This window comes from Caretta caretta, chromosome 1, assembly GCF_965140235.1.
Source record: "Caretta caretta isolate rCarCar2 chromosome 1, rCarCar1.hap1, whole genome shotgun sequence".
NCBI lineage: Eukaryota > Metazoa > Chordata > Testudines > Cheloniidae > Caretta > Caretta caretta.
This window is the reverse complement of record NC_134206.1, coordinates 251,722,944-251,746,978: the sequence shown is the minus strand read 5'-3', so window position 1 is coordinate 251,746,978 and position 24,035 is coordinate 251,722,944. Positions and strand designations below refer to the sequence as shown.

General features: G+C 42.1%; 1 protein-coding gene across 5 annotated transcripts in view; it reads right to left on the bottom strand.

Moving 5' to 3' along the window:
• Positions 1–24,035, bottom strand: part of TBXAS1 (thromboxane A synthase 1) — a 328,058-nt gene that overhangs the window by 108,713 nt on the left and 195,310 nt on the right. For all 5 annotated transcript variants that reach the window (XM_048831177.2, XM_048831171.2, XM_048831163.2 and 2 more), the window contains 3 exons: positions 22,266–22,354; positions 18,088–18,236; positions 16,276–16,406 (listed from right to left, as the gene is read on the bottom strand). In XM_048831177.2, coding sequence (XP_048687134.1) covers positions 16,276–16,406; positions 18,088–18,236; positions 22,266–22,354 — 369 coding nt within the window. The remainder of the gene's footprint in view (positions 1–16,275; positions 16,407–18,087; positions 18,237–22,265; positions 22,355–24,035) is intronic.

Genomic DNA, 24,035 nt, shown 5'->3' with positions numbered 1-24,035 from the left:
TCCTACTTCTTGCAGAGACCCTGACTGATCAATACTCATGAGTTATAGCCAGCATTCTTTAACATACCAATTAAAAATATTTTTCTGAAAAATCATATTGTATGGTAACTATTGACTTGCCAGCCCAGGAGGACTCTACGCATTCCATATACACATTTATACAATGTGCAAATTAAGCATTCTAATGAGTAATACTATAATTCATGTGGTGAGCAGATCTGGGCATTCTTTTGCTATTCAACAACTTTTATTTTCCAGAACAAAATGTAATGAGATGTTTCAACTTTGTTAATTATTATTCTGTCAACTGTGTAAATGCAAATAATAATATATGTAATTCCTCCTAACTAGAGCAGTGGTTCTCAGCCTTTTTGTACTGGGATCCTCCCTCTCATCTAGCTAGGATCAAGCCAGGACCTTCTCCCCATTCAGCAGTATTTAAAGGGCAGTGTGGTCGTGACCCCCTGACATCTGTTTGTAATCCCCCTTGAGATTGCAACAACCATGGTGAAAATGGAAGAAAACAGCATATGCAGCAAATGTATTAAATGTTTCTCTAAGAAACTGGACCATAACTGTTTAAATTCCAGCTGCTTAAACTCTGACAGGACCCTATCAAATCAAGCAGATCTGTCAACCCCGTATACCCTTCTGTAACATCTAAAGTTCTCAAAGTTCCTACTGCAATATAAAACTTTTAGATATTGTTTGTTTTGAAAAGAAAAATGGCCTGAGTTTTACGACAGTTAAATCTTTCAGACCCCTAATGTTAATAAATTTGGATCCATAATACTGACTGTGCTCACAATCAGATTAATTCTCACTGATATTTTCATCACATTTCAAAGTTTAATACTGCAAATAAAAGCTTTTTAAAAATTCATTTGAAAAATAGCATTTTAAACCAATCAATACTTTGTTTAATCAATACTAAAATCATGCTTAGGTCAGATCCTGGCAAGTTCTACAGCCCTTTTGCAGCACCCTGGTGGCACAAAAGAGCCATGAAGCTGGCACGACTGGTTCACAGAGGATTCCTCCGGCATACGGAATGTACTGAGGATGTGGCCAAGAGAAAAGTAACAGAGTGCTACTGTGCTCTGGTGAGCCCTCACCTGGCCCTTTTGGGGACCAAAGCCACCTGTCATACTGTAAAGCAGTATGATTTCTCTAAATTGTGCTGGGAGCAGTATTGACCCCCTAACTGATTCTAAGATCAGAGGAGCACAAAGGCAGTATTAAAACCACTGTTGTTTCCCTCCCTCTTCAGGACCTGCACCAAGCACAGCTTGGCCAGACTCGATGATCAGCGCCCCTTGTATGCAGAGTTTCACTCTAAGTTTTTTTTTAAACAGCCGAGTTATAAACCATTCCACAACCCCCAGTCACCAAAGGGGGATTGTAACTGAAACACTGACAACAGCTTTTGCTATAGAACAGTTTTAATAGGCCATTGTAGTATTCATTAAGTTGTTAATAATGGATTGTGGCACAAACCAATTTATCAAGGTTCCATTGTAATTAAAATCACTGAATATTTGGGCAATCACAAAACACAGACCTAGCCCTTTGTGCTTCTGAAATTTTACATTTTGATATGAATTCTGACTCTCTCTCCCTGGAGACCAGCAAAGAGTGGGTTGTAGTTGCTAGATTTTTAATTGCCATTACATGACTAAAAGGTGTATATTTCAGTTAAAATAAAAAACGGGACACTCAGCAATCCTCCTTGTCCCTTTATTATTCAATGGAAGGTTTTGCTTTTTAATGCTTTTAAACATAGCTGCGTTATTATTGTTAAAAGGATTGCTGAAGAAGGCGTACTATGAAGAAAGTAGCTACAAACAAGATTTCACAGAATCTGGTGTCACCAGGTTCATAGTCAGAGTCCACATAAAAGTTGATAGTTTTGCCACTGACTTCAGTGGAGCCAGGATTTCACTCACAGATTTAAGGCCAGAAGGGACCATTATGATTATCCAGTCCAATGGGTCCCCATTTTTTTTTTTTACTAAAGCAACTGCATTTTCTCTTTCCTGGGGACTCCCCATTACCCCATCTCCCCATGCTATCAAAAAATCTTTTTGCCTAGGTTTTTGGTAACCATAAAATTTTGATAACCATTTCTGTAAGTTGAAATAAAATTTATAAAAAAGCAGCTAAACTTTTTGACATTGTCAACAACTGCGGGTGAAAAAAAGGCAATTTTTTGATCAAGGAACAAAAAAAGTTTTTGTTTGAAAAATTTCCAGTGGCTTTGGATTTAAAATAACCCATATCCTTTGGTACTGATTGGGAAAGTGGAACCAGCATTGAGGTCGCAAAACGCACAAAACCTACAAGTGGAGATGTGTAAGCTCTTTTCCAGGGAGCTCCTCTCCTCCCAGCATTGCTGAAGGTATCTGCTTTCCCCTTTAATACAAAAAGAAAAGGAGTACTTGTGGCACCTTAGAGACTAACCAATTTATTTGAGCATAAGCTTTCGTGAGCTACAGCTCACTTCATTGGATGCATACTGTGGAAAGTGTAGAAGATCTTTTTATATACACACAAAGCATGAAAAAATACCTCCTCCCACCCCACTCTCCAGCTGCTAATAGCTTATCTAAAGTGATCACTCTCCTTATAATGTGTATGATAATCAAGTTGGGCCATTTCCAGCACAGTGTGTGGGGTGGGGGGGTGAGAAAACCTGGATTTGTGCTGGAAATGGCCCAACTTGATTACCATACACATTATAAGGAGAGTGATCACTTTAGATAAGCTATTAGCAGCAGGAGAGTGGGGTGGGAGGAGGTATTTTTTCATGCTTTGTGTGTATATAAAAAGATCTTCATCGGATGCATACTGTGGAAAGTGTAGAAGTGAGCTGTAGCTCACGAAAGCTTATGCTCAAATAAATTGGTTAGTCTCTAAGGTGCCACAAGTACTCCTTTTCTTTTTGCGAATACAGACTAACATGGCTGTTACTCTGAACCCTTTAATACAGAGGCAGTCAGAAGCCTTCATTGACAATTTGCTAAGGGTGAGTACAAAAAAATAGCATAAGCAGGTAGAGACAAAATCAGGGAGGATAAGGCACAAAATGAGTTACACATAGCAAGGGACATAAAGGTAATAATAAGAAGTTCTATAAATATATTTGGAGCAAGTGAAAGACATAGGAAAATGTACGTCTGCCATTTAGTGGGAAATGAGAGCTAATAATGGATGATATCAAGAAGGCTGAGGTGTTTAATAGCTAGTTTGCTTCAATCTTCTCTAAAAAAGTTAGTTGTGACCAGGTACTTAACATGATTAATATTAACAATGCGGGGGAAGGAATAGAAGCCAAAATAGGGGAAAATCAGATTAAAGAATATTTAGATTAATTTGATGTATTCAAATTGGTAGGGCCTGATGAAATTCATCCTGGGGTACTTAAGGAACTAACTGAAGCAATCTCGGAATCTTTGTTAATTATCTTCAAGAATTCATGGAGAATGGAGGAGATCCCACAGGACTGGAGAAGGGCAAACATAGTACCTATCTTTAAAAATGGGAACAAAGAAGACACGGGGAATTATAATCCAGTCACCCTAACTTCAATGCCTAGAAAGATACTGGAACAAGTAAGCACCTAGAAGATAACAAGGTAATAAGTAATAGCCAACATGAATTTGTCAAGAACAAATCACACCAAACCAATCTAATTTCCTTCTTTGTCAGATTTACTGGCCTAGTGGTTGGAGGGAAGCAGTATTCATGATATATCTTGATTGTAGTAAGGCTTTTGACACAATCACACATGACATTCTCATAAGCAAACTAGGGAAATGTGGTCTAGATGAAATTGCTAGGAGGTGGGTGCACAACTGGTTGAAAGAGCACACTAAAAGAGTACTTATCAATGGTTCGCTGTCAAACTGGCCAGATATATCTAGTGGGGTCTAATAGGGGTCCATCACTATTCCATACTTGCATTAATGACTTGAATAATGGAGAGGAGAGTAAACTTATAACATTTACAAATGACACTAAGCCGGGAAGCGCAAACACTTCGGAGGACAGGATTAGAATTCAAAACGACCTTGACAAATTGGAGAACTGGTCTGAAATCAACAAGATTAAATTAAATAAAGACAAGTGGAAAGCATGACACTTAGGAAGGGAAAATCAAATGCACAACTACAAAATGGGGAATAAATGGTTAGGCAGTACTACTGCTGAAAGGGATCTAGGGGGTTATCATGGATCACAAATTGAATATGAGTCGTCAATGTGATGCAGTTGTGAAAAGGGCTATTATTCTGGTGTGTATTAACAGGAGTGCCATATGTAAGACATGGGAGCTTAATCCACAGCAAAAGAGATTTAGGTTAGATATTAGCAAAAACCTTCAAATTATAAAGGTAGTTAAGTTCTGGAATAGAATTCCAAGGGAGGTTGTGGAATCTCTGTTATTGGCGGTTTTTAAGAACAGGTTAGACAAATACCTGTCTGGGATGATTTGGGTTTACTTGGTCCTGCCTCAGCCTAGGGTGATGAACTAGATCAGTGTTTCTCAAGACCAGTCCGTGGACTGGCGCTGGTCCCTGAGAACTCTCTGACACAGTTTAGGAAGGCAGCAAGCCGGTACCTGGTTTCAAAAAGATTGAGAAACACTGTACTAGATGACCTCTGGAAGTCCCTTCTAGCCCTACATTTCTGTTATTGCAATGCCTCCTGCCACTGTTGCTGGTGAGGCATCTTTCCAAACCAAGCCCTAATGTACCACAAACTGGTAAAGCTACAATATAGACTTCTGTTTTCACCAAGGCTGAAGACAAGATGTCCTCTGATGTAGCCACATTCAATTCCATTGTAACTTGGACTTTTGGATGAGCTTCAGTCCACTCTGCATGGACATTTACAATGTCATGGCACTTTCCATAAGATAGACGTCTGCTCAGGTTGGGAGGGGGACACTCAAAAACTGAGGCTTCTCAAAAAACTATGGAAAATCTGGCATCTTAGTGTTGTTTCAGTCCTTCCGCCTGCCCATGCAAACACACACATGCTAACTAAGTATGTGAGCAATCCTACAGAGCGCAATGGTGAGAGTATACATATCTAATAGCAAACAACCCGAATAACTGTTTGCGGCCAGTGGGTAGCTGAGCAGAGATCATTTTTCTGTGAGCACAGTCCTCATGAAAAACGATGGACTGGCAGCAGTGGAGATAGAAGCCTTCTGCCCTCAGGACAGATTGGTGGCAATGCAAACTTCTCCTGACTGCTCCACCAATGTGCCTCTAGGGCACAGTGGGTGGGTGAGAAAGTAATTCATTCTCCACACCTATTTTATCCTGGATTTCTTATGAGACCACCATCTAGTATCAATCATGGAAGTATTTTTCATTGTATCTCAGTACTTGGATCTGGCCTGACACCACCAAACTCATTTCTCACACACCAACAATCAACCCTCATCTGGTTACAATTTTGGTCACTACTGACCTAAGGGTGGATTCAAAGCTGTCCTCTCTGAAATCTCCAGCAATTATGGAAATTGACGAAGTCTTCCAAAAACCATGAGGACTTCACTAAAAGTTAAAAAAGAATGTTGCATATGCTAAAATAAGCACTACTGGCTTGATTCTGAGAGATACTGAGCACCTGTAACTGCCAGTAATATTGAATGTGATCTTTTGTGCCATCGGATGCATCCTCTGTAGGGGCATTATATATTGCTCATGCATGAGGATCAATCTGATAATCTAAAACGTCTTTACCATCTTCAAGAGGAAAGATGGTCTTGTTGTTCAGGCAGTCGATGGATATACAGGTTCAATTCCCAGACCTGGCACACACTTCCTGTGTAACTTTGAGCAAGTCACTTAACTTTTCTATGTCCCAGCTCTTCAGCTGAAAAATAGGGATAATTATATTTCCCTACACCATAGGCATGTTGCAAGGATAATTCATGAATGATGATGACGTGCTCAGATACTATGGTATGGGGACCATGTAAGTAGATAGAACTGTTATGATCCTATATGTTTAAAAAGCAAAAAAGTCAGCCAATAATTCATCAATAAATGTGGATTATCTATTATTTCCTTGTAACAAGTTTGCCTAGTGTATACCATCCCCCCATCTAATATAAACAAGTTCATAGGTGTCTAATCCTTCCATCTGCTATCTCCTAAGAACAATATTTACTTTTTAACATCTGCACTGCATTTTCCACAGTTCACACAGATATGGCTCCTGGAATGTACACAGAATTTAGCAAATTTTTAACTAAGTTTTCTTAGTAACCATATAGTTTTCCCCTGACAAGGATGGGATCAGACTTTTTCAGTAGGATTTCCTCTGCTCAACGAATTTCAAGCAGCTTTTGAAGCAAATAGTTCATTAGGTCATAAAAAAGAAAAGCTCATGGGAATTGGTGCAGGAGGGCAAGAAGAAATGAATGTGTGCACAGTAATTAGATTTTCAGATGGTCCCTCTCCCCCAATGCACATGCGCAACCCCCCCCACACACACACAAACACACACATACACCCACACATCTTATCCTTAGTAAACCATTCAGTGGAGCTCTGTGTATTGTTCTCTAAGAATCAGTGTTCCAGAGATTAAAGATGTAATCAGGTCATGATTTCCACAGAAATATATTAAAAGATGCCTGTTTTCTTACAGTGCATTATTATACTTTTAAGGCACTGAAAACTGACATAGAGAGCAATAAGAAAAGGAGTACTTGTGGCACCTTAGAGACTAACCAATTTATTTGAGCATGAGCTTTCGTGAGCTACAGCTCACTTCATCGGATGCATACCATGGAAACTGCAGCAGACTTTATATATACACAGAGAATATGAAACAATACCTCCTCCCACCCCACTGTCCTGCTGGTAATAGCTTATCTAAAGTGATCATCAGGTGGGCCATTTCCAGCACAAATCCAGGTTTTCTCACCCTCCACCCCCCCACACAAATTCACTCTCCTGCTGGTGATAGCCCATCCAAAGTGACAACTCTTTACACAATGTGCATGATAATCAAGTCGGGCTATTTCCTGCACAAATCCAGGTTTTCTCACATCCCCCCCACCCCCATACACACACAAACTCACTCTCCTGCTGGTAATAGCTCATCCAAACTGACCACTCTCCAAGTTTAAATCCAAGTTAAACCAGAACATCTGGGGGGGGGGGGGGTAGGAAAAAACAAGAGGAAACAGGCTACCTTGCATAATGACTTAGCCACTCCCAGTCTCTATTAATTTAGGCTTAAATAGTATCCAATTTGCAAATGAATTCCAATTCAGCAGTTTCTCGCTGGAGTCTGGATTTGAAGTTTTTTTGTTTTAAGATAGCGACCTTCATGTCTGTGATTGCGTGACCAGAGCGCCGTCAAGAACACTATCCCCGATAATGTCACGGCTAACCTGGTGGCTGAACTTTGTGACTTTGTCCTTACCCATAACTATTTCACATTTGGGGACAATGTATACCTTCAGATCAGCAGCACTGCTATGGGTACCCGCATGGCCCCACAGTATGCCAACATTTTTATGGCTGATTTAGAACAACGCTTCCTCAGCTCTTGTCCCCTAAAGCCCCTACTCTACTTGCGCTATATTGATGACATCTTCATCATCTGGACCCATGGAAAAGAAGCCCTTGAGGAATTCCACCATGATTTCAACAATTTCCATCCCACCACCAACCTCAGCCTGGTCCAGTCCACACAAGAGATCCACTTCCTGGACACTACAGTGCTAATAAACAATGGTCACATAAACACCACCCTATACCGGAAACCTACTGACCGCTATTCCTACCTGCATGCCTCCAGCTTTCACCCTGACCACACCACACGATCCATCGTCTACAGCCAAGCTCTGCGATACAACCGCATTTGCTCCAACCCCTCAGACAGAGACAAACACCTACAAGATCTCTGTCAAGCTTTCTTACAACTACAATACCCACCTGCAGAAGTAAAGAAACAGATTGATAGAGCCAGAAGAGTTCCCAGAAGTTACCTACTACAGGGCAGGCCTAACAAAGAAAATAACAGAACGCCACTAGCCGTCACCTTCAGCCCCCAACTAAAACCCCTCCAACGCATTATTAAGGATCTACAACCTATCCTAAAGGATGACCCAACACTCTCACAAGTCTTGGGAGACAGGCCAGTCCTTGCCTACAGACATCCCCGCAACCTGAAGCAAATACTCACCAGCAACCACATACCACACAACAGAACCACTAACCCAGGAACTTATCCTTGCAACAAAGCCCGTTGCCAATTGTGCCCACATATCTATTCAGGGGACACCATCACAGGGCCTAATCACATCAGCCACACTATCAGAGGCTCGTTCACCTGCACATCCACCAATGTGATATATGCCATCATGTGCCAGCAATGCCCCTCTGCCATGTACATTGGTCAAACTGGACAGTCTCTACGTAAAAGAATAAATGGACACAAATCAGATGTCAAGAATTATAACATTCATAAAACAGTCGGAGAACACTTCAATCTCTCTGGTCACGCAATCACAGACATGAAGGTCGCTATCTTAAAACAAAAAAACTTCAAATCCAGACTCCAGCGAGAAACTGCTGAATTGGAATTCATTTGCAAATTGGATACTATTAATTTAGGCTTAAATAGAGACTGGGAGTGGCTAAGTCATTATGCAAGGTAGCCTGTTTCCTCTTGTTTTTTCCTACCCCCCCCCCCCCCAGATGTTCTGGTTTAACTTGGATTTAAACTTGGAGAGTGGTCAGTTTGGATGAGCTATTACCAGCAGGAGAGTGAGTTTGTGTGTGTATGGGGGTGGGGGGGATGTGAGAAAACCTGGATTTGTGCAGGAAATAGCCCGACTTGATTATCATGCACATTGTGTAAAGAGTTGTCACTTTGGATGGGCTATCACCAGCAGGAGAGTGAATTTGTGTGGGGGGGTGGAGGGTGAGAAAACCTGGATTTGTGCTGGAAATGGCCCACCTGATGATCACTTTAGATAAGCTATTACCAGCAGGACAGTGGGGTGGGAGGAGGTATTGTTTCATATTCTCTGTGTATATATAAAGTCTGCTGCAGTTTCCATGGTATGCATCCGATGAAGTGAGCTGTAGCTCACGAAAGCTCATGCTCAAATAAATTGGTTAGTCTCTAAGGTGCCACAAGTACTCCTTTTCTTTTTGCGAATACAGACTAACACGGCTGTTACTCTGAAACCTGTCATAGAGAGCAATATACTCCTCTGCAAGCTTTTAAACATTTAGTGCCAATTTTCCTCAAAATTCAGTTCTCAATGCCACAGGTTTCACCTGGTCTCTCTCTGCTGTTCTGTGGTTGGGGGTGAAAAGCTGGTGGATCTCCACACTTGGGAATTCCCCCTGCTTGAAGGAATCCTTGGGCGGCAGAGACACAGCATAGCCAACTGCGGGGCTGTCTCCTACGCAGCACCTAGCGTAAGGTGTGTTGCATTTGGGTGCGGGGGGACTTGGTTGCAGCATCATTGTACCCTGGCAATTCCCGGATGATGACTAGCCCCTTGTGGGATAGAGCTAGCACAGTGCGCAGCCATAGGGCTGCTCTAACTTATAGTAAGGGCCACACCATCCCTATTACTGACAGCTGAAAATGGCTTCTCTGTGGCACCTCATCCTGGAGACTGCCATCCTCCTTTTATACCAAGAACATGTACAGCATAAGTAGAAGTTGTATAAGCTTCCACTATACTTCGATACATCTCCACCCTGGCCTTCAGTTATGGACAATGCATTCAGCATACCTAGTAAGTCCTGGGCCCTCAGCCAGATTGAGACTCAACCACCCAACAAGGGTGCTAAGAAACAAATTCCGGTGATGATTTTGTTACCTGTTCATTAGGACCTGGATTGAGAAGACCACAAGACCCATCAGACAGTAATGATGTTTGGTCACTATCTACCAGGCATGGATTTGACAACCATGAATTATTAATTTTACATTACACTATGCTGCTAGAAAAGTAGGAGACATTTGGAGAAATGGTAAGAGATGTGCATGGCTCTCATGGGCGACTTCAATCATCCTGATATCTGCTGGGAGAGCAATACAGCGGTGCACAGACAATCCAGGAAGTTTTTGGAAACTGTAGGGGACAATTTCCTGGTGCAAGTGCTCGAGGAACCAACGAGGGGCGGAGCTCTTCTTGACCTGCTGCTCACAAACTGGGAAGAATTAGTAGGGGAAGCAAAAGTGGATGGGAACCTGGGAGGCAGTGACCATGAGATGGTCGAGTTCAGGATCCTGACACAAGGAAGAAAGGAAAGCAGCAGAATACTGACCCTGGACATCAGAAAAGCAGACTTTGACTCCCTCAGGGAACTGATGGGCAGGATCCCCAGGGAGAATAACATGAGGGGGAAAGGAGTCCAGGAGAGCTGGCTGTATTTTAAAGAATCCTTATTGTGGTTACAGGGACAAACCATCCCGATGCATAGAAAGAACAGCAAATATGGCAGGCGACCAGCTTGGCTCAACAGTGAAATCCTTGCTGATCTTAAACACAAAAAAGAGGCTTACAAGAAGTGGAAGATTGGACAAGTGCCCAGGGATGAGTATAAAAATATTGCTCGGGCATGTAGGAATGAAATCAGGAAGGCTAAATCACACATGGAGTTGCAGCTAGCGAGGGATGTTAAGAGTAACAAGAAGGGTTTCTTCAGGTATGTTGGCAACAAGAAGAAAGCCAAGGAAAGTGTGGGCCCCTTACTGGATGATGGAGGCAACCTATTGACAGAGGTTGTGGAAAAAGCTAACGTAATCAATGCTTTTTTTGCCTCTGTCTTCACGAACAAGGTCAGCTCCCAGACTACTGCACTGGGCAGCACAGCATGGGGAGGAGGTGGCCAGCCCTCTGTGAAGGAAGAAGTGGTTCGGGACTATTTAGAAAAACTGGACGTGCACAAGTCCATGGGGCCGGATGCGTTGCATCCGAGAGTGCTAAAGGAATTGGCGGATGTGATTGCAGAGCCATTGGTCATTATCTTTGAAAACTCATGGTGATCCGGGGAAGTCCCGGATGACTGGAAAAAGGCTAATGTAGTGCCAATCTTTAAAAAAGGGAAGAAGAAGGATCCTGGGAACTACAGGCCAGTCAGCCTCACCTCAGGCCCTGGAAAAATCATGGAGCATGTCCTCAAGGAATCAATTCTGAAGCACTCAGAGGAGAGGAAAGTGATCAGGAACAGTCAGCATGGATTCACCAACGGAAAGTCATGCCTTACTAACCTAATTGCCTTCTATGATGAGATAACTAGTTCTGTGGATGAAGGGAAAGCAGTGGACGTGTTATTCCTCGACTTTAGCAAAGCTTTTGACACGGTCTCCCACAGCATTCTTGTCAGCAAGTTAAAGAAGTATGGGCTGGATGGATGCACTACAAGGTGGGTAGAAAGTTGGCTAGATTGTCGGGCTCAACGGGTAGTGATCAATGGATCCATGTTTAGCTGGCAGCCGGTATCTAGCGGAGTGCCCCAAGGGTCGGTCCTGGGGCCGGTTTTGTTCAATATCTTCATTAATGATCTGGAGGATGGTGTGGATTGCACCCTCAGCAAGTTTGCGGATGACACTAAACTGGGAGGAGTGGTAGATACGCTGGAGGGTAAGGATAGGATACAGAGGGACCTAGACAAATTGGAGGATTGGGCCAAAAGAAATCTTATGAAGTTCAACAAGGACAAGTGCAGAGTCCTGCACTTAGGAAGGAAGAATCCCATGCACCGCTACAGACTAGGAACCGAATGGCTAGGCAGCAGTTCTGCAGAGAAGGACCTAGCGGTGACAGTGGATGAGAAGCTGGATATCAATCGACAGTGTGCCCTTGTTGCCAAGAAGGCCAATGGCATTTTGGGGTGCATAAGTAGGGGCATTGCCAGAAGATCGAGGGACGTGATCGTTCCCCTTTATTCGACATTGGTGAGGCCTCATCTGGAGTACTGTGTCCAGTTTTGGGCTCCACGCTACAAGAAGGATGTGGAGAAATTGGAGAGAGTCCAGCGAAGGGTAACAAAAATGATTAGGGGTCTGGAACACATGATTTATGAGGAGAGGCTGAGGGAACTGGGATTGTTTAGTCTACGGAAAAGAAGAATGACGGGGGATTTGATAGCTGCTTTTAACTACCTGAAAGGTGGATCCAAAGAGGATGGATCCAGACTATTCTCAGTGATAGCAGATGACAGGACAAGGAGTAATGGTCTCAAGTTGTAGTGGGGGAGATTTAGGTTGGATATTAGGAAAAACTTTTTCACTTGGAGGGTGGTGAAACACTGGAATGCGTTACCTAGAGAGGTGGTGGAATCCCTTTCCTTAGAAGTTTTTAAGGTCAGGCTTGACAAAGCCCTGGCTGGGATGATTTAGTTGGGATTGGTCCTGCTCTGGGCAGGGGGTTGGACTAGATGACCTCCAGAGGTCCCTTCCAACTCTGATATTCTATGATTCTATGATTTTAGAAATTCATTTCTTCTGACAGGTTTACTTTTGGTTGTAGCTTCTAAGAAACACTCATTTTCAGTTTAAGGCAGTCCTTGTTTCAAAGGCTGATAATCTTTTAAATTTCTCTGTTGTGAGGATTAACTAGTTAATGTTCATAAATCCTTCAGAAACTTAACATTGTTACATATGAGCTAAGTTTCAGAGTTGTTGTTATTACTAGGGATTATGAGTGAAATGCTTGCCTCACTGAAGTCAATGGGAGCTTTGCCCTTGACTTGACTAAGACTTAGATTTCACCTAGATTGTATTTTAAAAGGGAGTCTCATTTTTGAGGACAGGGAAAGGCATATTTTAGACCTCTCAGCTTGATATCCTCTTAAAATAACAGTTTCCCCCCTCTCTCTCTGTATGAATTTCTATCAGTTCATCTTTTAGACCTTTCCACCAATATCCATCTAGAGTTTTACAATTACACTGCAGAAGTAAAGGACTGGGATACATTTCTTGGAAGGCAAATTGTAATGTGGATATGGATAAGCAATATCAAAACACTAAATGAAAAACCATCATGTATTGAGACACCCCACCTACCAAGTCTCTGGATATATATATATATCTTGTTATAAGGATGATATTCACCCTGTGCAAAGGGCCAGTGCAAGGCAGATACACCACTAGAATCCCTCTTAAGTTCTCAAAACAGGTCATAAGGGTCCATAGGTCTTGTGCTGGTCCTTCTACACAAGGATGAATTTCTTCTGACGTAAATATAAGGAAGCAAGTTTCTTATAATAATTTGCATCCTTGCATGATTTAATGTATTGTAATTAAAATTCCCAACATGTGACCCTAAAATGTTTCTATACACAAGCCAATGAGTATGACCATCCAGGACTGAAATTATTTTACTGACCATGGAAAAATAGATGTAATTAAAATGACATCTGCAGTACTACCTGATGGGATAAGAAAATGTGACATCCCAGATCTCATATAAATGGCAAACATATTATTAGATCTAAACCTGGCTGTAAAATTACTATCTACCCAGTGCGATTATCTTCAAGCATTGTTTCATTTACTGATATAGCACTAGTGAGAACAGGCTGACTTTGCTCATCACGTTATTTTTTAAGTCTTCCTTTCCTTTCCCATTTATTCTTCCTGCATGTTAGTTGCAGGTGGGAGGAAGACGTGTTCCAGCTGAATCACTTTTTGGGGGCACTTAGTTGTTTTACAGTTTGTTCCAAATGATGTTTTTCAGCAAAAATTAAATAAACAAAATTTTAAAATGGAGATGAAGAGGATAAAGACAATGCAACATCTAAGAATGGGGCGATCTAAAGGTTACTCACTGGACAAATGCAGCACCGTGAGTTCTATAACATGGCTCATGGCTATCATCCTTAATACAGAGATGCAAACCAGAGACTACAGGTAAAAACCTGGCCTCACTGACGTCAATGGCAAAACTCCCATTGAATTCAATGGGGCCAGGATTTCATGACAAGTCTTAACATTCAGTGTTCCAGCTGTAGTCTTTGTAGGTCATATTTCCATATTGACATGAAGGGCAGCTACATTCTTCTCCATTTTCTATACAAATTAGCATGAGGCTTTTTGGTTCCTGGAAAGTTATGAATGTTGCCTGTATCTGGCAAAATTTCGTGGCAATCTATTCACAAGTGCCAACATTTTCAGAAGTGCCTAATGATTTTGGGTATGTCTGTTTTTTGGATGACCACTCTGAGACACTTAAAAGGCATTGAGGCACCAAACTCCAGAGTCACTTTTCAAAGTCTTGGCCAAGTTCTTGAACGATAAGAACACGGTTACCAACATTTGTAAAAGTTACCATGGGACAATTTTTCAAAGTTGGCAAGAGCCTGGGTGGCGGTAGAACTACAGCCAGCTGCAGGTTGTGTGTACAAATAAATAAATAAATAACCACTTCCTTCTAGGTTTCAGAGTAGCAGTCGTGTTAGTCTGTATTCGCAAAAAGAAAAGGAGGACTTGTGGCACCTTAGAGACTAACCAATTTATTTGAGCATAAGTTTTGTGAGCTACAGCTCACTTCATTGGATGCATTCAGTTTTTCACTTCCTTCTAGACCTTCCAGAATTTGCAAATATACCCTGTCCTGCTATCCCTATAAGCTCCCCACTCTGCTCCAGCCCTGCCCTGCTCCCCAACCTCCCGCCCTGCTCCACGAATGAGACTCCGAGCCACTACCACAATACAAATAAATAAATAACCACCTTTCACCTTGCTACTAAACCTTCCAGAATTTGCAAATATACCCTGTCCTGCTATCCCTATAAGCTTGCCGCTGTGCATAAATCTTTGAGCCAACCCTCATCATATCTACAGTTAGATCAATACAGAGTCAGAGAGTCACTCAGGCTGTGGTCTGTGCTGGAAGTGGTGACTCTATAGGCAGATCAGCCACACCGCCTGTAAGCAAAAGCACCTATGTGACAGCCTGAGCCAGCAGCCATGTGCCTCATCAGCATGAACTAGACATGGACACTTGATTGTGGTAGGGCACACCTGAGGATAGAGCAGAGTGAAAACAAAGGATGTGGGGTGGGGCGGGAGAGAGAGAGGCATGCAGAGACAGAGATGGACAGGAGGCTGATAGCTAGGGAGAGAAGAGGGAGAAAGAGGAAGAATGGCCAGAGGAGAAAATGAGGAAAAGGAAAATAAGACAAAAGCATACCAAATATAAGAATATAAGACAGAGTGGGAGCGATAGAGTCAAAAGGAACAGAGCACAAACCAAAATAGAAAATAGCAATATCTCTGAACACTGATCCGTGTTTTAAATGCATCTCTGATATACTGCTGAGTAGGCTGAAATCCATTATTTTCTCAAAGGTGGCATTGCAGATGTGGGGTTAGGCTGTCTGAGAGGGATGATTGGGAGGGCCTGTTGTTCTTGCATATGTCATAATCCCAAGAGTGGGGTAATGGGTCTCAGTGTGATTTGTTTTCCTCCTATTCAATTGATGTCAAACCTGGATACTGGATAGGGCACCTCCTATACTTCACCATTAACAGCTGGCTGGCATGCATGCTCTATCAAACCTTACAGCCAAATCAAGCTATACGGGAATAAGAAGTCTGTTTCCTCTAAAATAGAAATTTTGTTTACATTCCTCATTTCTGTCTATAAATCTAGAATTAAGGGGTCAATGTATTTGTGAGCCTAAAATGGAGAGCCCATGTTAAAGAACAGTCCAAAAGGAAGAAAGCCTGAAGGGCTGTTACATCAGGGACTTTAAGTGCATGTCTATGTTCCAAATGTTTTGCAGATTGAGAACTGAGCTGTTCCTTTATTATAATGCCCAGTGTCTACAGATACTCTACAATGACATAGTATTAGATAATTAGAATAGTCCCTTGTCTAGGTGAAAAAGGAACAGTCTGCAAAGTGATGGGTGATAGCTGATTTGTGTGAAATAATAAATACCTCTTGGGTCTAGAAGCTGGACTGGAAATCTCCTGAGATCAGGCTCCTTATGAGTAATTTTGTACTTCATTGTTTTAAACAGGGCAGAAATACGAATCTGCTTTTCTTGTAGTATTTTAGTAGTTCTTCTCTTCTCCCCACCACCCCCTCTGCCATACACACATACAAAGAGGGGCAGAAGCATGTAAAAGTTAGACAAAAAACATCACCAATATTATTTTGAACATTAAAATCAGGTTGAGTTTGTATTTTAGACCAAGGGGTGTGTGAGTTCTGATTTTATCCAAATACACTTGCCCATCCTTACATTTATTACAGAGATGCCTTACCTCATTTGCATCTTGGTGATCTCTCAAGGCAATCATACTTTTAATGGCTTTGATAAAAAATCCATTCATCTCATCACGACTCTTGTTTGGCAAAATCCGGGACAGTGGGATCATTATGAATGGAAATGCAACTGTAAGAGATTATTAAAGAGAACATCGAAGTTGGGTGTAGGAACACTTATCTCCCCCACCCCAACTTTATTTGGGCCCCCATTTAGTAGGCTGTTTTAATTTTATACCACTTATTTCTCTGATTTTATCCCTCTATTACAGACTGATATTGCTTAGCCTCCAACCTATTTTGACATGACTAGGAATCTCTTGTTAGTCACATGCCCTCTAAAGTTTGCCCCAATTTGCAGTTTTGTCCCACAGTACAAAAATTCAGTGCAACTTCATAATGCTGGAGCATCATGGTGAAAGAAGGAGATTTCTTTTCTCCCCTTTCCCCCTCCCCGATAATTAAATCTGAGATTTTTAATCCTACAAGCTAGCCTGGCAGGGTATGGAGTGGACCCATGAAACTCTAGATGGATGGTAACCTATCTCTCATCTCTTGCTTCCTGTCCATGTATAGGAAACTGGTTGCCTACTTTACTCTTTCTACTACACAACCTTTTACAGAAGAGACCAAGGCAGAGGGAACCTGGAAGCAGGATGTCACTAAAATGTAACCAGGGCCCAAGTGTGCACTCCTTCCCCTTAGTGTTTATAATCAGTGACAAGAAATCTGAAGTATTGCACTTCAGTACAACTAAGCTGGCAGGTGAACCCACTAGGCTATCAAACAGCTCCCTGTTTAGCTATCAAAACAGTGCACCATGAGCATCTTCAAGCAGCTTTACCAACACTAACTAATTAACTGTCATAACACTCCTGTGAGATCAGCATGTAAGCCAATAAGCTGTTGTGAATCAAATTGTGTGATGCACTAGTGGCAAGGATAATGCTGAAGACCAGCCTTCTCCATGCAGACACCCCACACGATGCAGAAACTTACTTTCTTTAATGGAGGTCTTGGCTCACTAAGGCCTTATTGATACCTGGCCCACCGAAGTCTATGTAAAAACTTCCATCAAGTTCCTAATTATCTAAGTATAGACAAGGCCTTAGTCACATTCAGCCTCAGCTGGACTAGAATTTATGACATAAGGCTTTATATTCCATTACCAGTCCCATAACGCAGTCCCTATTTTTTCACCTCAAAATAAATACATTCTTTTATTGGCCTCCTATACCAGCATTTATCATCTTCATCCTTTACAGACACCAACCAGACAGCTCCTGTTTAAATGATAATTTTAAGGACTTACGATATCAGGACACACTTATCCCCTCACCTCATCCCCTTTCTGTACGATTTTGTTAAGGGGTGGGCTCTTTACTCCTACCAAGTAAGCACAGGGCATCCAAACTGCTCAAGCATGGGGCTTATTAAGAATCTGTCAGCAGTCTATGGGCCACACTTAATTCACATAACATGGATTACATTGCAGTGACTCAGTTTTACTATGAAAGTGAAACCCGCAGAGACTACAGGTCCTAGAAGACTTCCATTCACATCAAGGTGAAGCATTGCCTTATGGGATATGTAGTTAGTCAGGAAATATGTTCAAAATGAAGATAGGGGTGGATGCGGGCCACATTGTAGAAATCTACTGGGTATATTTGGTGTGTGGGCTGCAGTGTGAATACCTCTAAAACAAAGCCTTCAGTATGCCTTCCTGCTCCCTCTTCACAAGGTTTTGTGACTCAAGAATAATTTTTAAAAACATATATATAAATAAATAGACAAAGATGGGCTATACTTACTTATTAGAATTAGGATGGGCCTAAGCACTGAAAATTCAAAGAACTTTTTGCAGTTCTTAACAAAGGTATCATCAGGATTCTTCTGAGAATCCACGTGGGTACCGAAAGCCACACTAGCAACGACATCCAAGGTGAAGCAGCCGTAACTCCTGCATTGAATTTAAGAACATGACCTCATTAGCTGCTTGTTTGCATCTCCATAGAATCATAGAAATGTAAGACTGGAATGGACCTCCGTAGGTCATCTAGTCAAGTCCCCTGCACTGAGGAAGAACTAAGTACTATCTAGACCAGGGATTGGCAACCTTTGGCACGTGCCCCATCAGGGAAAGTCCCTGGCGGGCTGGGCCGGTTTGTTTACCTGCCGTGTCCGCAGGTTCAGCTGATCACAGCTCCCACTGGCCGCGGTTTGCCGTCCCAGGCCAATGGGGGCTGCGGGAAGAGTGGCCAGCACATCCCTCGGCCGGCACTGCTTCCCGCAGCCCCCATTGGCCTGAAGCAGCGAACCACGGCCAGTGGGAGCTGCGATCAGCCAAACCTGAGGATGCAGTAGGTAAACAAACTGGCCCAGCCTGCCAGGAGCTTACTCTGACGGGCCGCATGCCAAAGGCTGCTGATCCTTGATCTAGACCATCTCTCACAGGTGTTTGTCTAATCTGTTCTTAAAAACCTCCAATGACAGAGATTCCACAGCTTCCCTGGGCAATTTGATTCAGTGTTTAACTACCCTTAAAGTTAGAAAGTTTTCCTAATGTCTAACCTAAATCTCCCATACTACAATTTAAGCCCATTTCTTCTTGTCCTATCTCAGTAGATAAGGAGAACAATTTATCATCCTTTTCTTTATAACAATCTTTTTGGTATTTGAACACTGTTATCATGTTCCCCCCTCAGTCTTCTCTTCTCCAGACTAAACAAAATCAATTTTTTAAATCTTTCCTTGCAGGTCAGATTTTCTAAACCTTTAATCATTTTTATTGCTCTCCTCTGGACTTTCTCCAGTTTATCCACATCTTTCCCAGAGTATGGTGAGCAGAACTAGACACAGAGCTCCTGCTGAGGCCTTATCAGTGCTGAGTAGAGTGGAAGAATTCCTTCTTGAGTCTTGGTTACAACCCTCCTGCTACTACAGCCCATAACGATGTTCGCTTTTTTTCCCCAACAGTATTATACTGTTGATTCATATTTAGTTTAAGGTGCACTATGACCCCCAGATCCTTTTCTGCAGTACTCCTTCCTAGGCAGTCATTTCCCATGTTACATTTGTGCAGCTGATTACTTCTTTCTAAGTATTATACTTTCCATTTGTCCTTATTGAATTTCATCCTATTTATTTCAGACCATTTCTCCAGTTTGTCAAGATTATTTTTAATTATAATCTTGTCCTCCATAGCACTTGCAACCCCTCTCAATTTGGTATTGTCTACGGACTTTATAAGTCTACTCTCTGTGCCATTATCCAAATTATTTGTGAAGATATTGACTAGGACCTGACCCAGGGCAGTTCCCTGCAGGACCCCACTCAATATGACCTTCCATCTTGACTGTGAACCGTAACTATTCTCTGAGTATGGTTTTCCTACCATTTCTGCACCCAGTTTACAGCAGGTTTGTCTGGGCTACATTTCCCTAGTTTGTTTATGAGAAGGTCATGTTAGCATCAAAAGCCTTACTAAAGTCAAGATATATCATATCTACTGTTTCCTTCCTACCCACAAGGCTTGTTACCCCATGTCAAAGAAGAATATTACGTTGATTTGACGTGATTTGTTCTTGATAAATCCATGCCAACTATTACTTATCACCTTATTATAGTCTAGGGGCTTACAAAATTTATTGTTTGAATATTTGCACCATTATCTTTCTGGGTACTGAAGTCAAGTCAGCTGGTCTATAATTCTGTGGGTTGTCCGTATTCCCCTTCGTATAGATAGGTACTATATTTGCCCTTGTCCAGTTTTCTGGGATCTCTCCCGTCCTCCAGGAGTTCTCAAAGATAATCATTAATGGCTCAGAGATCCCTTCAGACAGTTCCTTATGTATTCTAGGATTTACTTCATCAAGCCCTGCCAACCTGAAGACATCTAACTTGTCTAAGTAATTCTTAACTTGTTCTCTCAATATCTGCTTCACAAATATTACATTATACCTTTTTCCCTTTGTTTTTTAGATTTGGATCAATTTTCATTAGCTTTGAGTTTCACCTCCAGCAAAGTTTTTCCTTATTCTTCTAACAACAAACAACAAAGGCTAACTGCTATTAATAATAGCAGCCTCCAGCCTCCTCTAAAGTTCATGTGAGAAATTTTAATATTGTTTATATAACTCTTTTGGCCAGGAACTGTACTTCTAAATTATAAAAAGAAAAAAAAAGTCTCTTTATAAATGGTTATAAATCAAATGCAATATGTCAGGGGTTCGCAAACAACTATCAAATTATCCACGGTCACAGCCCCCATGTCATCTTATGAAAGACTAGTTTGATTCTGGATATCAGATTCTCTGGTGCTTTGACCATGAAAAAGCTGCCTCTTTAGCTCAAAAGGAGATCCCTATCTGTGAGAATGTTTCTTATAACCCTGCCAATAATTTCTATCCATATATTGTACAGCAGCATTTCTCAAACTGTGGTCAATGGACCACTGGTGGTTTGCACATCACGAGGGACTGAAGGGAGCCACAAAGGAACACAAGGACATTGCTGAGAAACGAAATTATTTCTTTGCATCAGTCTTCACTGCAGAGAATATTCCGGAGATACCTACCCTGGACCTGCTCTTCCCTGCTAATAAAGATGAGGTAATATCAGAGATTAAGGTGTCAGAAGAAGAGGTACTGGAACAAAATGATAATTTAAAAAGCAACAGATGGTATACCTCCAAGGATTCTGAAGTTCATCTAAAAAATGACAGTGCAGAATTAAAGGGGGTTCAGAGGAGAGGGATGAGAATAATTATGGGCATGGAAAAACTATCATATGAAGAGAGTCTGCAGAGACTGGGATAATTTACCTTAGAGAGGAGATAAGAGAGGATATGATACAAGTATACAAAATAACTATATACTTGTATATGAAATAGTCTAGAGAAGGCAGATTGGGAGCTTCTCTTCTCCCTCTCTCATAAGAACAATGGGACATTCAATTTAATTAAAAGCTGGCAAATTCAAAACTGATAAAAGGAAATATTTTTTCACTTAATTAGACTGTGGAACTCATTGCTACAGGAAGTTATTGAGGCCAATAATTTTGCAAGATTCAAAAAGGAATTGGACATTAATATGGATAACAAGAATAACCAGAGTTATAATAGTTAATGCCAACAAAAATTTTGAAAGGGATATTCAACCTCATACTTCAGGGTTTATGCCAATCTCTGACTATTTAGCGATGAGGATGAGAACTAAAATTTGAGACAAATTATCCTACAACTGCCTATCTTGGGGTTTGTTGCCAGCTTTTGGTGCTGGCACTGTTGGAGACAGGATACTGGACTAGATGGGTCTGATCCAGTATTGCAGTTCCTGCGTTCACATGTTTCTAGTGGACTACAGGGAGTTGACTGGACACAGGCTGATGTATCTCTCCTTTTTGTTTCCAGCTGTTATACTTCATTAAAAGATAGCTACAAATACCTTAGATACTTTCCTAAAATTACTTTTCCAAATAAGCAATTGCTGCCACAGGGATGTTAGGGTATGTCTACACTGCAAAGAAAAACCCCTGGCTCTGCGTCTCGGAGACCAGGTCAATTGACTTGGGCTTCTGAGGTTCGGTTGCAGGGCTAAAAATAGCAGTGTATTTGTTCCTGCTTGGGTTGGAGACCGGGCTCCAAGACCATCAGCCCTCACCAGGTTTCAGAACCAGGGCGCCAGCCCAAGCGGGAACATCTCTGCTGCTATTATTAGCCCTGCAGCTGGAGACCTCTGAGCCCAAGCCTGATTGACCCTGGTTCTGGGACTCAGCACAGTGGTGTTTGATTTGCAGCATAGACATACCTTTAGAGTGAGAATGACTGCAAAGGAGAGGTGTCTCATCAGACACACCCAGCATTAAGCTGTGATCCACCCTCGGAAAAAGACCGAGAACTCCTTTTGTAAAGTAAGCGTGTATTTAGGGGAAGCGTGACTATTCAAGGATTTTGAAAAGGTGATTCTCATTTGTAGTGTGGTGAATGTACCTTTGGATATCAAAAGCCTTGCCAGAATCTGCATACACCTTCAAGTTACTCAGCAGGACATCACATGCTTGGTTTATTAGTGGAGTCATCTGAAAAGGAACACACATGGCATAATAAAAAAACCAATAATTTCCTCTATATTAGTTACATACAGTAGATGGTACAGTGCTCACAAGATCTTCTGTATCAGTGGATGAGTAATTTTTTCTGAGGCAGAAGGAAGCTTGGAGGAAGGGGCAGACAGACACCTCTTGTTTCTCAGGGCTAGTCTACACACTAGAAGTGCTACCGCTGCACCAATGCCGCGCGTCTAGTGAAGATGTTCTATGTCGACAGGAGAGAGCTCTCCCATGAGTATAATAAAACCACCTCCACAAGAGGCAGTAGCTATGTCAGTGGGAGAAGCTCTCCCGCCAACATCGCTGTCCACACCAGTGCTAAGATCGGTGTGTCATAAAAATAAAGGGAAGGGCAACCACCTTTCTGTATACAGTGCTATAAAATCCCTCCTGGCCAGAGGCAAAACCCTTTCACCTGTAAAGGGTTAAGAAGCGAAGATAACCTCACTGGCACCTGACCAAAATGACCAATGAGGAGACAAGATACTTTCAAAGCTGGAGGGGGGGAAACAAAGGGTCTGTCTGTCTGTGCGATGCTTTTGCCGGGAACAGATCAGGAATGCAGTCTCAGAAACTCTGTTCAGTTAGTAAGTAATCTAGCTAGAAATGCATTAGATTTCCTTTTGTTTAATGGCTGGTAAAATACGCTGTGCTGAATGGAATGTATATTCCTGTTTTTGTGTCTTTTTGTAACTTAAGGTTTTGCCTAGACGGATTCTCTATGTTTTGACTCTGATTACCCTGTAAGGTATTTACCATCCTGATTTTACAGAGGTGATTATTTTACCTTTTCTTTAATTAAAATTCTTCTTTTAAGAACCTGATTGATTTTTCATTGTTCTTAAGAGCCAAGGGTTTGGGTCTGTATTCACCTGTTCAAATTGATGAGGATTTTTTATCAAGCCTTCCCCAGGAAAGGGGTTGTAGGGCTTGGGGCGATATTTTGGGGGAAGATGTCTCCAAGTGGGCTCTTTCCCTGTTCTTTGTTTAACATGCTTGGTGGCGGCAGCATACGGTTCAAGGACAAGGCAAAGTTTGTACCTTGGGGAAGTTTTTAACCTAAGCTGGTAAGAATAAGCTTAGGGGGTCTTTCATGCAGGTCCCCACATCTGTACCCTAGAGCTCAGGGTGGGGAAGGAACCTTGACACAGTGTAACTGACGTCACTCTGGGGGTGGCTTATTCACACCCTGGAGTGACCTAAGTTATACTGTCATAAGTGGTAGTGCGTACAAGCTCTCCGCTCTGACCACAAACAGTGTGCCAGCTCCACCAACTGGCTGCTGGAACAGCAGTTGCCACTGCCTGGATATACACATAGTTAATGGCCATCAAATACTCTGCTAAGAGTCCTTCGCAGGTGCCGACACATGATGGTCAAGAGAGGATCTAACCATGACAGGGGTGTGGTTAACAGAGGAGTAATCCATCTTTGTTGACTCCTACAAGTCAGGGCAAAAGCAGAGCAATGATCAAAACCCCATTTGGTATTGGTCTATGTACCGCCACACATAAAAAGGGCATCAGTGGGCAGTCATGCCTCTTGGTCAGAGCAGGAGTCAGGCCTAGTGGTCAAAGCAGGCACTGGGAAGTGGCTCCAATCCAAGGGTCAAGGCTGCAGACAGGAATCACTAGCCACAACAGGAGTCAGA